The sequence below is a fragment of the Artibeus jamaicensis genome, unplaced genomic scaffold (assembly GCF_021234435.1).
Source record: "Artibeus jamaicensis isolate MK-2021 breed Jamaican fruit bat unplaced genomic scaffold, CSHL_Jam_final contig_374, whole genome shotgun sequence".
Taxonomy (NCBI): domain Eukaryota; kingdom Metazoa; phylum Chordata; class Mammalia; order Chiroptera; family Phyllostomidae; genus Artibeus; species Artibeus jamaicensis.
In genome coordinates this window covers 1029420-1048097 of record NW_026521808.1, presented here as the reverse complement: position 1 = coordinate 1048097, position 18678 = coordinate 1029420, and the positions used below count along the sequence as shown (strand labels likewise).

At 41.2% G+C, this 18678-nt stretch overlaps 1 protein-coding gene across 3 annotated transcripts in view; it reads right to left on the bottom strand.

Moving 5' to 3' along the window:
* GAB3 (GRB2 associated binding protein 3) overlaps positions 1-18678 on the bottom strand; it is a 96619-nt gene that overhangs the window by 45568 nt on the left and 32373 nt on the right. For all 3 annotated transcript variants that reach the window (XM_037151576.2, XM_037151568.2, XM_053664502.1), the window contains exon 2: positions 424-727. In XM_037151576.2, the coding sequence (XP_037007471.2) occupies positions 424-727 (304 nt within the window). The remainder of the gene's footprint in view (positions 1-423; positions 728-18678) is intronic.

Here is an 18678-nt window from a genome sequence, read left to right as displayed (position 1 = left end):
AAAGCTGGAGTTCCATGAATTAATGAAAGATGGTGATATTTAATATTTCTAGAAAATCAGCAGTAGCAGCATTGGGAAAAATCAGAGCCCCGTGAGACATCCTCACCCATGTTTTACTTTCACCGAATGCATTCTCTGTGACTTATGACAGCAAAGGCACAGAACAGCTTTAAAGCCTTTTTGATGTTGCCTATAATGTTCAGTGCATGCCACATGTAAACCTGAAGTCTAATACCTGGTAAAAGGGAGAAATTTCTGGTGCTGTATTTGTGGGGGGAATAGTTCTGATACAAATTACCTTGCTAAAACACCCTCAGAGGTAGGCTTGCTGCCTTGAATGTTTTTCCCATAGTAGCTCTCCAGTGCATGTGCTGCATCCCAGGCCCCCCCTTCAGCACATAGGAACCATGACTCTGTTCTCACCTGCACCACCCTCCAGGTGGCCGAAGTTGCAGACCTGAGTGATGCTGTATACCCACACCTGCATTTCTTCCTCGGTCTTGGCCACCAGATAGAATGTACGAGAAGTAGTCTTAACAATGAACACGAAATTATTCTGAAATTCCTTCCGAACGAAGCCAGGGCCTGAATGCTTCCACACTGTACACTCGCTGAGGTCTATCACACGAATGGGCTTGCTCGAGTGTTTGTTTCTGTAGTACTCCAAGACGTCAGGGTTGCCACTCATGCGGCCCCGCCGGAGGACAAACCAGCGCTTGCGCCAGGCCTGTGGAGAGAGAAATTCAACAAGGAGTTACTACCAATTGCTCTTGCTTTACAGACTCTGCTAAAAACCTATTTCATAGCAAGGACAGCAAAAAGAAGTAAATCAGCTATTTGAACAATGAAACGCAAAGTCCGCCCTGTTTGGGATTAAAGTATGCCATCTTCAAGTCTGCTTTCTTCAATGATTATAGAATGTGTCATTATCTGGGAGTGTAGTAATAGGGTTCATGCCCACAGGTCGGAGGACCAGAATTATACAATCAGTGCAGCACAGGTATATAGAATAATACAAACTTATTTATACCCAGATCTTCAAAAAAACCTTAGTAATGAAGAAGAATGCTTTCTTATCACTGTCTATCTCAGTTTCAAAGCCAGTATCATACATTAAAATCAGATGCAAATCATTAGTGCTCACCATTGTCAGTATCATCTAACATTACTATTTAACTTCTGGAAAATTGCTCAACAAGAAAAATCATACACAGTGGAGAGGAGATGACCCATTTAATCGCCAGAACTATGGTATAGGAGACAAAATTACTGTATGTCCATTTTATGTATGAAAAAAATGAGAAATTAGCTAATGTGCTCAAGATCACACAGCTAAGGTGCTGTAGGAATGGATTTGAATTCCAGTGAGGGTGAAAGGATCAGTGATGAATATGAAGGTAAAAAGTAGAGAGGGGTGTGTGGCCAATTCTTTAGAGATGAGTCACTGTGAAGGGGAGATCTCTGGGGTCAAGGGATTATTTTTTAAAGATTTTATTTATTTATTTTTTAGAGAGAGGGGAAGGGAGGGAGAAAGAGAGGGAGAGAAACATCAATGTGTGGTTGCCTCTCATGCACCCCCTACTGGGGACCTGGCCTGCAACCCAGGCATGTGCCCTGACTGGGAATTAAACTGGTGACTCTTTGGTTCACAGGCCTACGCTCAATTCACTGAGCTGTATCAGCCAGGGCAAGGGATGATTTTTTAAACATGGAAGACACATGCATTTCCTCTCCCTCCCCCCAATCACAGTGTTTCTCAATCAGGGATCAAGATGACCTATAGGTCACCTAAAGATAGTTGTATTTTGTTTATCATTAAGGTGGGAGGGTTAGGGTGGCAGGAATCATCTGGCTTAAAACTACCAGTTCCCTGTTGAGAAAACACTGTAACAATCGAAAGGAACTTTGTTAGTGCAATAAAGATCTTAGAAAGAGTCAAGTCTTGAGGTAAAATGATCAGGCAAAACTTGGTCTATGCTCAACAGAGAAAAGAGAATGATGCTAGAAAGAAACCAGCTATGTATGAGACAATGGTAGACTAGAGCTACTGAGAAGGACAAGGCTCCTTAGCTTCTGATTCACCTTGGACATAAAATGTTTGCTGCTGGCAGTACCAAGAAGATATGCAAATCCCAACAGATAAACAGCTACCTTTTTGGGGGATGAGACCTGGGGAAAGAGGTATTTGCAAGTGACCATAGCCATGCTGTTCTAAAAAGTCCTCAGTATGGGTAAACTTCTCTTCTGTCTCCTGAAGGCAGGGAGAAACAGGTGAGGACTCTCCTCAAGTTCCCTATCTTTTACGTTTAGGGATTAAAGTATGCCATCTTCAAGTCTGCTTTCTTCAATGATTATAGAATGTGTCATTATCGGGGAGTGAAGTAATAGGGTTCAGTGCATGCCTTTGCTCAGTGCATGCCACCTGGCCAGCCTGCATGGATACCATGTGCTTACTTTCTGCTGGAGAGAATTGAGCACAAAAGTAAGAGGCTGATGGGGCTTACAGCAGGGCTTTCTTCCATTGGAGAGGCTCAATGTTGCAGTTGGCAAAAGCAAGTGGAGAGATTTATAGCTGTGTGGTTTGCTCTCCTGTGCAGTGGCATATGTGACAGCAGGAAGTGCGGGATTCTGCCAGGAGGCATGGTGACCACTGGGACAGGAAGTCTCCTATATCTCTAACTTCATTTTTGCCTGACACATTTATAAGCCCACCAGCTTTGACCAAGAGGCCAGGGGGAACAAACGGAAAGGCCACCGTTTGGAGTGTTCTCAGCTCCTTCCCTGCCCACGGAACATAAGATCTGAGACAGAATCTGAAAAAGCACTGAAGAGGGGAAAGGCCAGTGGGCACAAAGGACCTGCAATTGTACCTCAGAATAAAAAGCCCTTTAGAATCTGTAGCAGGGGCCAGCCATCAGAAGGTGGGCAGTTGCTCCATGTTGGGCTGGGACAGAGAGGCAGAAACAGTGCCCAGCAGGTGAGCCCTGGCTTGGTTCTGCCTTTACAGACAGTGTACTGCTCTAAGGAGATGTTTGGCCACTTAGAAGAGGGACAAAGCAGTGTGATTTAGTTCTTATTTATAAGATGGGAGAAGTAGCCCAGCTAGGTGGCTTCGTTGGTTGGAGAGTCATCCCGTACACCAAAATGTTGTGGGTTTGATCCTTGGTTGGGGGTGCATGTGGAGGCGACTGATCGATGTTTCTCTCTCTTTCTCTCTCCCTCCTCCCCTCCATCCTAACCTCCCCCTCCCTCTCTTTCTAAAATCAATTAAAAAAAACATCTTTGGGTGAGGATTAAAAAAAAAGATGGAAGAAATAACATCATGTTTGTATGCTCATGGAGTAAATCCAGGAGGGAGAGAAAAATTAATGACTCAGTAAATTCCTGCTGCAAAAACATAGTATTCAACAGAGTGGAGACAACAAACATGAGGAAAGGAGCTCCGGCGTCACTGTGGGGTCTGGGGTGAGGGACGTGGGAAACCTGGGCTTCTGGCAATGACTGAGGCAAACAGGAAAATAAGGACCAGTCCCGGTGTTCCCTGTGATGACACAGGCCCAAGGAAGGGGCCTTGGGGATGAAAGAATGTCATGCATGCCTGCTAAGGAAAGCTTTAATGGGACTCTGGGATACCTCAAACTTTCCAAAAGTCACTTTGGTAGGGACACATGAAGAGGAGGGAATTAGAAATATGAAATGGGTGGATTCCACGCAGGGTAATGAGGGTGCTAGTAGAGGTGTCAACCAAGAGCAGTGGGTGTGCAAAGAGGAGAATGACATGAACAAGTCTGGTTTTCACTCTTTTGTTCAACAATTATCTGTTAATACGCTGCTAATATGCTGGACACCGTGCAGAAACTGAGGAAATGGAGGTGAACAAGCCACAGGCCCTGCCACTCAGTCTTGTGGGTAGCAAAGGAAGTGGGCAGATGGTTAAACAGACAATCGTAGTCAGTAAGATAAGTGCTATGAGAAGAGAAAGCCAAAATGCTATGGTAACACACGAGAGATCGGTAGGTGTAGGGAAGCTTCCAAAAGGAAATGATGGCTAAGCTCAGACTGATGAAGGGCTAAATAAGCAGCATGTGTGAGTGCAGGTAGTTCAACAGAGCTGGATGGCAAGCACGAGAGCGGAAAGGAAAATGGTCACCCAGTAACTTGAATAGGCTGTAGAATCATTTTCATGCTAAATCTGGCAAACTCATCAGCATGTTCTTCCTCGAGTTTGTAAATCTCTACCTACTAGTTGTAATGATGCAAAAGCAGAAATTACACATTCTTAGAACTCTTTGTTAGGTAGGTAGAACCAGAGGCTGTGTACAGTTTTGTTCCATCAGGCTTATAGGTGTCTGAAAGTGGGACACATGTGACAAAGACCCGTGAAAGCAGTCACTCGACACTGCTAGGAAGTTATCAAATGTGAAGAGTCACATCAAAAGGGCACAGGAGTTCACCTGAAGTTCCCATGGACAAAAGTGGAGTGACATCAGCTTTAAGAAGTAGAATAATTCCAGTGGCTCGAAATCCATCAAATATGTTTAAATCCATGAGTTCTCATGATATTAAAAAAAGAAAAAAAAGAATTTGTCATCCTTAGAGGATATAAGGGACCACTTCATCTTCTCGCAAACTGGCAAGTAAGGGTAAAGAATTGAGCATCACCCTGCCTTTCCTAGATAAGCCATCCCACTGAACACATGAAGTGAAATACCTTTTAATAAATGTATTTGGACTAATAAAGGAAAACAAATGATAGAAGCAGGCTATCACCATTTTGCCATCCCCAGTGAACGAGTAGGTTATAAGTATTAAGCATCAACAGTGGCCAACTCAGGAAGAGAAACAAGCAGGCACCTTCAGTAGCTGAGCATGAGGCAGTGGATAAAAAAGAGGCCACATACTAAACCTGACACACTCAGGGGAGACTTGCGTAGTGGGCCTTGCAAACTCAGACAAAAAGTAACCACATAGGATGGTCTGAAATTCAAACTTTTGTACTAAAAGCTGTTTGTGACTGGTAGTAATATTCCAGGGTAGTATTTTTCCCTAACACAGGTCAATCTTTACCTTAATCGAATCTGTCTGTAGTCTATTTGCATGTAGCATAACATACCTGATAACATGCCTTTAGAATAACAAAGTAGTTTCCTTTTTTCTGGACAACACCAGAAGGAAGACCACAAATCACCCTGTTATTGTTATCATAATAATTATTGACTATTATCTGCCCAGAGAGAGACAGAGAGATAGATAGACAGAGACAGACATCACTGTGGGAGACAATCATCCATCAAACATCAATCAGTTTCTTCCCATATGCCTGCAACCAGGAATCAAGCTTCTAACTTTTTGGTGTACGGGATGACGCTCCAACCAACTGAGCTGCCTGGCCAGGGCTGCTCATTTTACTTTTCACCCAATCCCAGAGGTTCCTTTGCTTTGCTTTCTCCCACCTCCCTAATCTATCACCAATGAATTTGTGTAACCACCTTATGTGTTCCCCTCTGATTTTATAAAATAAGTGGTAAAACTGCTATTTTCCATAGCATTTTCTCAATCTGTTGAGATTTTGCTTCCGGGCAATTGTCATCAGTTTGGCTCCAACAAACTCATAAAAATTCTTACAGGTTTCAATGTTTTTTATGTTGATAAGGCAAAAGCCAGATTATAGGAAATTCTTCAGGTCAAAGGCACGAGTTTTTCAGCAGATAAATAAGAAAAAGAAAGGACAGGCGTATGGAGAATCTATGGGTTTAAGGACACTTAAAGGATGTATCAGATTTTTTTTCAAAGCACTAGACTAAATTCTAGTGCCTAGGTGATACTCATTTGAAGGATAAAAACATAGAAAATGGCCCTGGCTGGTGTAGCTCAGTGGATTGAGCACAGGCCTGTGAACCAATGGGTTGCCTGTTTGATTCCCAGTCAGGGCACATGCCTGGGTTACAGGCCAGGTCCCCAGTGTGGGGCATATGAGAGGCAACCACACATTGATTTCTCTCCCTCTCTTTCTCCTTCCCTTCCCCTCTCTCTAGAAATAAAATATTTTTAAAAACATTAAAAAATGCAAAGAAGTTGATTTCTATACATATCAGGAACAGTAGTTAGTTACGGGGAGAAGGACGATATTGTGACTGAGATGAGGCACATGGAGGGGCTTTGGCAGTGGGCGGCAAAGTTATTTTTCAACTAGTTGGTTGTTACAAGGGGGTTCACCTAATAGTAATTTAGTGCATCATACATTTTTTAAAATGTGGTTTGCTATATTTGTGTCTTCTTTTATGATAAAAAGGATTTTCAAACATTTCCTCTGGGCAGGGCATACTCACAGATTCATTCAATAAATAGTTACTGAGTGCCTATTACGTGCCAGGCACAGTGCATGAATGGAAGAAGAATGCTAGTTTGTCAGGGAATTGCTAAGCTCACAGAGGACCCTCCCCAGTGACTGGGGAGATGTTTCCATTGTACAAGTGCAAGATTCCTGGTTTCCAAACCTGCACTAGACTCCACATTCTTCCCTCAGGCCTCCTCTGCAGGGCAGGTGGGGAGCAGCTTGGAAAGCCACGATGAATAAGGGTGAAGTAAACAGTTCAGGAAAGACTGTTTAAGCAGATGAGCATATCCTGGGCCATGAAGATCTAGAAAGCAGAGTCATTTTGCAAACAAGTATCCACAAATATGACTCAGAGAAAGAGAGTTCAGAAAAAGTGGGGGCTGAATTGAAAATCAGGTGACCTGCATTTGAATTCTGATTCTCCTTTTTAGACTTTCCCAGTGACCTCGAGCAATGAACTCAACTGCTGTGAACCTCAGCCTTGCCATCTGTAAATGAAGATAATAAATCTTGTCCTGCTAGTGAACCAGTGAGAAAATAGATAGCAAAACATTAGCAATTTAAAGTAACTTATAAAATGACAGTGAGATTGTTGCCCTCTCAACCCTGCACAAGGCACCTGCTTGCCCTGGGAAAACTGCTTCTCCTCTTTTGGAGCGCACATCCCCCACTGTGCCCTGATGGACTCTGAGGGCTTTTCCAGTTCTACCCATCAAAAGATCTGTTTCCCATCACCCTTTCCCTGCCACAGCCACCAAGCTGAGTCATTACCACCCCACCAGTATCATCTCTTAACAACAAAAACCTGCAACATCCTGTAATTTTGCCAAAAAGTGTTTTTGCTCATTTCTAAAACATCAACTCCCCTCCAAGGAAAGTGTGTCTAGATCACAGGCCTATTTGCTTTTATGGAATTGTTAGAGGAATAATTGAATTTCATCCTTCTGAGAGTAAAAGCTATAGGTTGGTCTTCTCTTAAGCCAATCCAATTTGCATATTATACATTTACAAATATCTCCTAATTTCTTGTTGATTGAGAGAGACCCACCAGGTTAAACAAAAGTGCAAGTGCCCACAGGACTGAGGTGGGTGATGTGTGCATTTGGAAAAGTGCAATCACTTTAATATGTAGGGAAGAGGGACTGAGACTTGAATCGGAACTTCCCTGTTACAGGTTGAATTGTGTCCCACCCCTAAATTCATACACTGAAATCCTAATCCCCAGTACCTCAGAGTGTCACTGTGTTTTGAGATAGGGTCTTTACCAAGTTCAAATGAGATCACTGGAATGGGCCCTAATCCAATATGACTGGTAGCCTTAAAAAAGGAAAACTTTGGACACAGCTATGCAGCAAAGGAAGACATTGTAAAGAGAGAGAGGGAGAAGATGGCCATCAACAAACCAAGGAAAGAGGCCTGGAACATATTCCTCCACATAGTCCTCAGAAGGAACCAATCTTGGAATCCCAGCCTCCAGAACTGGAGAACAATTTGTATTGTTTAAGCCAACCAGTTTGTGATATTTTGTTATAGCAGCTTCAGCAAACCAATACATTCTCCAACAACTACTTTTTGCTACTTTGGTATATCTGGCACTAAACTTGTCCTCTACCCATATAATCAAGTAGAAAACTAGACCAAATATATATGAAACACCTGCTTTCAGACAATGGACAATTGTCAATACAGGGCTGTGGTCAGTATGAGAAGAGAAAAAAAAGAAGGGAGTCCTATGACCACCTGGCTTTCAGCCTATAGTCATATTTCAAGACTACAAGTACAGGGAGAGGATCCCAAACAGAGAATAGAAATCTTGCAGAATTCAGGTGACAGAGATCAGAATTCTGGATAGTTGAGGTGGCTAAAATTTAAAGAGCAGAACACCAGAGAGGAAGGATCTATATAAATAAAGAGCTCAAGCCCTGACTGATGTAGCTGAGTGCCAGACTGCAAGCGCAAAGGGCGCAGGTTTGATTCCCAGTCAGGGCACATGCCTGGGTTGCGGGCCAGGTCCCTAGTAGGTGGTGTGTGAGAGACAACCACACATTGCTGTTTCTCTCCCTCTCTTTCTTCTTCCCTTCCCTTCTCTCTAAAAAGTAAATTAAATATTTTAAAATAAATAAGTAAAATCTTAATAAAAAAAGAAAGAACACCAGAAATCTACATAGGAATCTCCCCTGTCCCCTGTGAGACTGGCTGAACAGTAGTAACATGCACTTCTGTAGGGTGCAACACTTTGAGGTGAATCCAAAAACAATTACTGAACACTCACAAATGAATAACTGCTGGAGCTCACACAGGGTTGTGAAATATGTGAATTCTGATGAGCTAACCACAAAGAAACCTGAGATATTCAGCAGAGACTCAGGAAAGGCCAAACCTTAGAGTTAGCAGTAGGCCAAACAGCCCTTAGAGTATACAGGCTACTCTAGACCTACCCTAAGAAAGCTTAAAAAATTCTTGAAATGATTGAGCGGATCTTTTTTCTTAAATCCTCACCCATGGATATGTTTGTTGATTTTAGAAAGAGAAGATGGGGAGAGAGAGAGAAACATCAATGTGAGAAAAAAAACATTGATTGCCTTCCCATCATATGCATCCCGATCAGGAATTGAACCTGCAACCTAGGCATGTGCCCTGACTGGAAGTGAATCTACAGCCTTTTGGTGTACAGGATGACATTCCAACCGACTTAGCCACCTAGCCAAGGAAGGCCTTGTCTGTCTTGATCACTACTTTATTCCCTTTACCTACTGGTGCCTGGCACAAAATAGTTGCTCAGTAAACACCTGTTGATTGAATTGTACACATTATTTCATGATATTGAAGACCTAGGTTTAAAACACTACTCTTTAGGGATCCAAGGTGGCAGAGGACTTAAGTGGAAGCTACACTAGCCTTCTCCTGAGACCAATCTGGAATTACAATTAAACTGTAGATAAATCATCCAGCATAACCAACTGAACAACAGCTAGAGAGAAATCTTATAAACACAGACAAGCAGAAGAAAACACTTCATCACAACGTGACTGGTAAGAAGTGTGGAGGAGACACAAGAGGGCTGGCTGGGATCCCACAGGTGGCAGCTGAAGTTCTGGACAGATATTTCAGTGGCCAGGAGGTTCCCCCTGAGAAGCGTGGGGTCTAAACCCCAACCTGGGCTCCCCAGCCTGCAGCACCAGAGAGAGAAATGAACCCAGATAACATTCAGCTGTGAAAAGCACCAGGGTTTCTGTCTGCCAGGGAGAGATGGTTGTAGACTCAGAGCCTCTTAAAGGGCCAATACACAAATTTCATTTGCAGCCACTTACTCTGTGTGGCAGCAAAGGGAAGGCAGAGTGGACTAGAGACACTGTAGGATAGTCTGAGCTTGGAGACTCTGGAGAGAAAACTAAAGGAACAGCCACCAGGATCCTTGTGCTGAGTTATCCCCCACACTGCAGAAGCCATCTTTCTCCGAATGCCATTAGGCTGAGGGGAAGCAATAGCCCCACCTTCAGGAATTACTCAGCCCCACTTTGTGTTGCTTAAGCCTCATTGCTAATTACAGATTGATTAGGATCCACAGTCCATTATAATAGTGGCTGATTAGTTTAACATATAAGGCAGAAAAACAAAACCAGCCAAAATGGGAAGACAAAGAAACAAACCTCCAAGAACAAGAGACTACTCCAGAAGAACTACATGAAATGGAGGCAGGCAATTTACTACATAAAGTTTAGAGTAATGATTATAAGGATACCCAACCACATGAAAAAAAGATAAAGAAAGCATAAAAAAGGACCAGTCAGAACTAAAGAATGCAATATCTGAAATAAATAATACACTGGAAGGAATATACAATAGGTTAGATGAAGTAGAGGATTGATCAGTTTTTGGAAAACAAGGTAGAAAAAAAAAACAAAACACCCAGACAGAGCAGCAAAAGGAAAAAAGAAATGAAGAGAATTTACGAAAGATTTTGGAAAACATGAAGTATAACAACATCTGCACCATGGCAATACCAGAAGGAGAGGAGAGTGAGCAAGGGATTCAGTACCCATTTGAGGAAATAATGACAGAAAACTTACCTAATCTGGTGAAAGAAAAAAAAAAAACACAAGTCCAGGAAGCTCAGAGTCCCAAACAAGTTGGACCCAAAGAGACCTACACCAAGACACATCATAATTAAAACGACAAGGTATAAAGACAAGGAGGGAATCCTAAAAGCCACAAGAGCAAAGTAGGGAGTTACGTACAAGGGAGCACCAATTAGATTGTCATCTGATTATTCATGAGAAACATTTCAGGCCAGAAGGGAGTGGCATGAAATATTCCAGGTGATAAAAAGCAAGGACCTACAACCAAGGCTACTTTATCCAGCAAGGCTATCATTTAAAATAGATGGAGAAATAAGGAGCTTCCCAGAAGAACAAGCTAAAGAAGTTTATTAACACCACACCAATATTGCAACCAATGTTAAAGGGCTTGCAAGGAGGAGGAGGTTAAGAAGAGAATGAGAAGGAGAAGAATGGAAAAAAAAACAGAGGAAAACAATCTAACAAAATGTTGCTACATATGTATCTATTAATAATCACCTTAAATGTAAATGGCTTAAATGCTCCAACCAAAAGACAGAGGGTGGCTGAGTGGATAAAAAAATAAGACCCACAGGTATGTGGCCTCCAAGAGACACATCTCGGATTGAAAGATACAAACAAACTAAAAGTAAAGGGTTGGAAAAAACCTATTTCATGCAAATGGAAGAGGGGAAAAAAGCTGGAGTAGCAGTCCTTATATCCTACAAATGGATTTTAAAACCAAGACTACAGTAAGAGACTAAGGACACTACATAATCATAAAGGGAACAATCCAACAGGAGGATATAACCTTAGTAAACCTTTACACACCCAACATAGGAGCACTTTAGATATGTAAAACACATCTTGATGGGTGTACAGGGAGAGACTGACAGAAATACAGCCATAGTTGGGGATTTTAACACCCCACTGATGCCAATGCACCGGTCTCCCAGGCAGAAAATCAACAAGGAGATTGCAGCAGCCTTACAGGACATACCATCAAATGGATTTAATCGATATCTTTAGAGCATTTCATCCCAAAGCAGCAGAATATACATATTTCTCAAGTGCACATGCAATGTTTTCTAGGATAGACCACATGCTAGAACACAAAACAAGTGTTAATAAATTTAAGAAGACTGAAATCATATTAAGCATCTTCTCTGTCCATAGTGCTATGAAATCAGATATCAACTACATGAAGAACAATGAAAAGCACGCAAAGACATGGAAGCTAAATAACATGTTATTAAAAAATGAATGGGTCAACAACAATATCAAGGAAGAAATCAAAAGATACCTTGAAACAAAGAAAAATGAGGACACAACAATACATAATCTGTGGGACACTGGGAAAGCAATCTTAAGAGGGGCACTCATAGCATTACAAGCCTATCTCAAAAACAAGACAAAGCTCAAAGAAATGATCTAACGTCACTCTTAAAAGGAACTTGAAAACGAAACACAAACAAAGGCCAAAGTGAGTAGAAGGAAGGAAATAATAAAGATTAGAGCAGAAATAAACAAGAGTCTAAAAAAATGATACAAAAGACCAATGAATCCAAGAGCTGCTTCTTCAAAAGATAAACAAGACGGACAAATCTTTAACCAGACTCAAGAAAAAGAGAAAGGACACCAATAAATAAATCAGAAGTGAAAGAGGAGAAAGAACAACTGACATCAAAGAAATACAAAAGAATGTAAGAAAATATTATGAACAACTATATGCCAACAAGCTGGGCAACCTGGATGAAATGGATAAATTCTTAGAAACATGCAACCTTCCAGAGCTAAATCAGGAAGAATCAGAGAATCTGAATAGACAGATGACACCTAGGGAAATTGAAGCAGTAATCAATAAACTCCCCCCAAAACAAAAGCCCTGGAACAGATGGCTTCACAGGTGAATTTTACCAAACATTCCAAGAACTAACACCTTTCCTTCTCAAACTATTTCATAAAATTCAAGAAGAGAGAAAAATCCAAAACTAATTTTATGAGGCCTGCATTATCCTAAACCAAAACCAGATAAAGATACTACAAAGAAATAAAATTATAGGTCAATATCCTTGAAGAACATAGATAATAAAATCCTCAACAAAATATTAGCAAACCCATAGAGCAATACATCAAAAAGATCATACACCATGATCAAGTGGGATTTATTCTGGAACTGCAAGGAGGGTACAACAGTCACAAATCAATAAATGTGATTCACCACATACAAAAAAGGCGAAGGATAAAAACCACATGATCATATTAATAGATGCAGAAAAATCCAGCACCCATTTATAACTGAAACTCTCAGCAGAGTGGGAGTACAGGGAACACACCTAAACATAATAAAGGCCATATATGACAAACCCACTGCCAGCATCTTACTCAATGGGCAAAGACTACAAGTGTTCCCCTTAGGATTGGGCACAAGACAGGGATGCCTGCTTTACCTCTCTTATTCAACATAGAACTGGTAGTCCTAGCCACAGCAATCAGACAAGAGAAAGAAACAAAAGACATCCAAATTGGAAAGGAAGAAGTAAAACTGTATCTGCTGATGACGTGATACTGTACATAGAGAACCCCAAAGATTCCACCAAGAAACTACTGGATCTGATAAATGAATTCAGCAAAGTAGCAAGATACAAAGCTAATATACAAAAATAGGTTACATTTTTATATACCACTAACAAACTAACAGAAAAGGAAATTTAAAAAATAATCCCATTTACAGTTGCTTCAAAAAGAATAAAATACCTAGGAATAAACCTAACCAAGGATGTCAAAGGCCTGTACTCAGAAAATTATAAGACAATGAAGAAAGAAAAAGAAGATACAAATAAGTGGAAGCACATACCATGTTCATGGGTAGGATGAATTAACATCATTAAAATGTCCATACTACCTGAAGCAATCTATAGGTCCAATACAATTCCTATGAAGATCTCAATGATATATTTCACAGAACTACAACAAATATTTCAAAAATTTATATGGAACCAGAAAAGGCCCCACATAGCAACAGTGATCCTGAAAATGATAAACTAAGTTGGTGGAATCACACTACCTAATATGAAACTATACTATAAGGCCATAGTAATCAAAACAGCACGGTACTGGCATATAAACAGATGCATAAATCAAAGGAAAAACAATAGAGAGCCCAGAAATTAACCACACCTTTAAAATTAATTAATATTTGACAGAGGGAGCATGCACATACAACAGGCTAAAGATAGTTCATTTGATAAATGGTGTTGGAAAAATTAGACAGGTGCATGCATAAAGTGAAACCAAACCACCTTCTTATACCACACCCAAGAATAAATTAAAAATGGATCTAAGACATAATTGTTATGTCAGAAACCCTAAAAATCCTAGAAGAAATATGGGCAGCAAAATCTTGGGCACTGCTCACAGAATTTTTTTATTGGATATTAAAAAATCTCCCCAGGCAAAAAAAAATAAACAATTGGGACTACATAAAACTAAAAATTTCTTGCCCTGGCTAGTGTGGCTTAGTGGATTGAGTGCCAGCCTGCAAACCAAAGGGTTGCAGGTTAGATTCCCCGTCTAAGGCACATGCCTGGGTCACAGGTTCAGGTCCCCATTAAGAGGCGCATGAGAGGCAACCACACACCGATGTTTCTCTCCCTCTCTTTCTCTGTCCCTTCCCCTCTCTAAAATAAACAGATAAATAAAATATTTTTTTAAAAAGTTGCTGTACAGCAAAGGAAATCATCAACAAAATAAAAAGACAACCCACAGAATGGGACAACATATTGTCCAATACATCTGGTAAGGGGTTACTATCCAAAATTTATAAAGTACTTACAAAACCCAACACTCAAAGAACAAACAATCCAATTAAAAAATGGGCAAAGGACCTGAATAGACACTTCTCCAAAGAGGACATACAAATGGCCAATAGATATATGAAAAGATCATAAATGTCACTAATCATCAGAGAAATACAAATTAAAAGCACAATGAGACACCATCTCACACCTGTCAGAATGGCCATCATAAACAAGTCAACGAACAATGAATGTTGGAGAGGGTGTGGAGAAGGGAACCCTAGTGCACTGTTGGTGGGAACGCAGACTGGTGCAGCCTCTGTGAAAAGCAGTATGGAGATAACTCAAAAAATTAAAAATGTATCTGTTTTTGACCCAGCAATCCCACTTCTGGGGATCTTTTGGTTCCAGAGGAACCAAAACACTAAATCAAAAGGACATAAGCACCTGTGTCCATTGCAGCGTTATTTACAATCTCCAACATATGGAAGCAGCCAAGTGTCCATCAGTAGATGAGTGAATAAAACAACCATGAGACATTTACACATTGGAATCCTACTCGGCCGTAAAAAAGAAGAAAATTTTACCCTTTGCAACAATATGGACGGACCTGGAGAACACTATGCTAAGTGAAATGAGCCAGTCAGAGAAAGATGAATACCATATAATTTCACTGATATGTGGACTCTAACAACCAAACTGAACTAATAACAAAATAGAGGCAGACTCATAGATAGAAAACAGATGAAAGCTAGTGGGGAGGGAGGTTAGGGGGTAGAGAGATTTTAAAAAAACAGAAAGGACTCATGGACATGGATAACAGTGTGGTGATTGCAGGGGTGGAGGGGGGAGGGGATATAAGGAGATTAAAAGGTTATGGAAAATAATATAATAAAAATTAAAGTAAAAAATTAAATTAAGAATAAAACACTACTCTTGAGAAATTAGTTTTGTGGGTTCATAACAAACCTAATAACCAGAATTTACTCCTCACGTATTTGTTCTAGGAGCTGAGGATGTGATAGTGAACCAGATGGACACCGCCTCTAAGCAGGACCTTAGGCAATCAGGCATGTCTTGCTACTAGACTTCTAACTCAAACACAGTAAATGCTCTGTCCAGACACTGCAGCATACTGAGGATTAAACTGGGGCATAAGAGTTATCAGCTAAGCACACCTAAGATGAGCTTTTATGAGTTAATAAGATAGGCTATCAATGCTGAAGTTTATAATGGATAAAACTTAGAAGTTTGAGCACTTTATTGGTGTACTTAATTTTACTTGCACAGTAAAAGAAACCTGGCTAGGTTATAGCAAGGTCGTTTTTTTTTTTTTAACACTTCTTGGGCTTCAGAATTCAATCCAATGAAATTGAAGTGGCCTGTCTGGATCGTATTCATTGTCTAAAGACACTGAAATGAACTGAGAAACATCCTGAAAGTCTCTGAGGCTGTAAAGAGACACCTCTGATTTAAACTGCTTTTCTGGCAAGAGTGATTACTGTCCCTTTGTTTAAGCAGAATTGGCCCTCTGCCCCCTCTGCAGTGGTGAAATCCCAAAGCTATGAAATCATTTCCTTTGCATGTGCACAGGATGGGTCAGCAACCTGTCTTCATAGTCAGGCTTTCCAACTCAGGCTGAGGGAGCAAAACCTACATCTAGCTACAGTTGGAGCTCTAGGTTTTGATCCTTCAAATACTGCTGTCATTTCAGCAATGGCAGTTTTCAACTTAACCTGCCAAGAGGAACTATGTGGGCCTCTTCCTCTCCTGATTTATGGATGACCTCCATACTGTCCTGGCCAAGAGTGTGTCCAGGGCTTCAGGATTTGGTGCTCAGATTCTACTTGTTCTGATTGCTTACAGGTGTTGGTCTCCTTCTGGGAAGCTGTTTCAGTGGCCTTATTGGTCAGGCTGAAGATGACTCAGATTAGAGGAGAGCAAGGAGAAAAAAAAATGTTGCTAAGAACCTACGGACAGCAAGGCCAGGATTTAATGTGAAAAGCTTTCAAGCTGTATGTGAATGGCTTGGTAGAGAATTTCTCACTATTATATATGAATAGAGGTATAAAGTTGGAAGTGGAACTAGTTTGGTGAGTGTCTGAAGTTACAGGCAGAACAAAGGAACTCTAGAAACCAAGACACAGCCAATGAACATCAGTGCCCTCCAACTCTCCCTGGGACGTTAGCCTTTGCTGATGTAGCCTTTATGTTCTGTGATAGCAGCAACATCGCCTGTCTTGGTTCTTGAAGTACCTCATCTTTACAAGTCTTGGCATACAAAACATACTCAAGGCATTGTTGTGGACCGAATGATAGGCTGAACTGGTGTGGCTATAAAAGGTTAACAGGAGGAATCCTTGTGTTAGAAGGTAGCTGTATATTGATTGCAGTGATGGTTACATGGATCTACATAAGTGATGAAGTTGCACTGACACACAAACAACACACATGCATGCCCGTGTGTACATGTACAACAGGTGAAACCTGATGCATATCTTGGATGGCATCAATGCCATTGGCTGGTTATAAGACTGAGCTGGAATTGTGCAAAATACTTACATGTAGGGGGACTAGGAAAAAGGCCAGTGGCCTCCTCTGCATTTATTTCCAACCTCCTGGGGATCTAATTAAGTTTCTAAATAAGTTTACAAAAAGATACTCCGAAAGAGGTTAAGAAAGTACAGAAAAAGAAAACTGGGTAGGAGCAAATAAAAAGCACAAAACAAGGTGCTTGTTTTCAATCCAAAAGCATCAATAATTACATTAAGTGGAAATGGACTAAATCATCCAGGGAAAACATGTTTATTGAATGGGATATGTGCAAGGGATTACAGAGATAAATGTGACCCAGGCCCTGCTTTTATGATACTCACAGTGGTCTCCTGGACCAAGTGCTGTGCCACATGTCTGAATTTGTGATTTCCTGGATGGCTGGAGTGACTGAGGACAAAGCTAGAGAGGTGGCAGCAGCCAGATGGTGGAAGGCTCAGTAAGGGTAGAACTGAAAGTACGGGCCATGGGGCAGAGGGAGAGTCCAGGCTGAATCCGAGGCTCTGGTTTGCTACCAGGCAGATACCATCATTGTGTACTGTGTTACCAAGTACTAGAAGTCTCCTGCAGGGAACAAGGGCAAATTCTTTCTTTCTCTTACAAGTCTATCAATTTACATTAATAATCATGCTAAGTGGTTAAGACAGCGAATTTCCCAGAAAAAGCTGGCCCTCAGAGATATGAAGTGCCTTATTCATTGATCCAATTCTTATGGCTCCCTTTCAGTGTTCAAGAACACTGCTTGAAAAAGTGAATTAGAGTCCTGACTGGTGTGGCTCAGTGAACTGAGTGCTGGCCTGTGAACAAAAGGGTTCCATTCCCAGTCCGGGCACAAGCCTGAGCTGAGGGCAAGGTCCCCCAGTAGGGGGCGCAGGAGAGGCAACCACACGTTGATGTTTTTCTCCTTCTCTTTCTCCCCCTTGCCCTGTCTCTAAAAATAAATAAATAAAACCGTTAAAAAAGTGAATTAGAATTAGTTGAAATTAAATGAGCAAAAAAGAAAGTTATAATAGGAAGAGGATATATACCTATTGAAGTTGGCAGGTTTTCAAGCTAGTTGCTCCTGCCACTCCTGTATTTTACTGGGAGGTTTTCAGAAGGACACAGACAGACAGAGCCTATTACCCTCAAAGTCACATACATGTTAGAGCACTTCCATCAAAGATTGTTCTATCACAACGAACTGTCAAAGCTGTTTCCCCTGATTTAGCTCTGTATTCCAAAGTGGAATATTTCTGTCCCTTCATGTACAAACATTCTTCTCTGGAGTCCAGAAGACACAGAAGAAAAAAAAAAAAGGAATAAGACTTGCTCTTGTCCGATTTACTGACTTTTCACTTTTGCATCCTCCCTCATCCCTGTTCCTCTATGAACAGGTTTTCCCAACTGTGTTTTCCTTGTTTTTGTGTTGCTATTGACAGCTACTTAGTAAATGCTAGTTAGTGTTTAGAAAACCTAACAACTCAACCACTGACTGCCATTTGTAAGGCTCCCAGGAATCTTGGATGTGGTCCCAGAACATGAGATGAAAGAAAGCATTTGGTAGCATCTTGGAGATTTTCAGTAACTTCCCAAGACCGGCTCCTCGAAGCCTAGCTCTCATTCTCTTCCCAGTGGTTTCACCTTGAAAAGGCTCAGGAAGTTTGGGGTGTGTTTATGTGTTGCAAAATGTATCACTGAAGAGACAGAATTCTGGTTAATGTTCTATTTTCTGTTGTGCTTTACTCGAGGGTCCTTTCTCTCCACCTTCTACTTCCTTGCCAAGGGGGGGCCACAAAGGCTATGAGACCCAAGGGCAGCAGGTTGGGAATTTCCAGAAGCAGGTTATACAGCTCCTCTCTGCCCTGGCTCAGTGCCACCAGCCCTGGGATTGCTGGTGACCCTTCAGCCTGATGGCCTGTAACCTTCTGCTCACTGCCAGATAGAGTTGGGA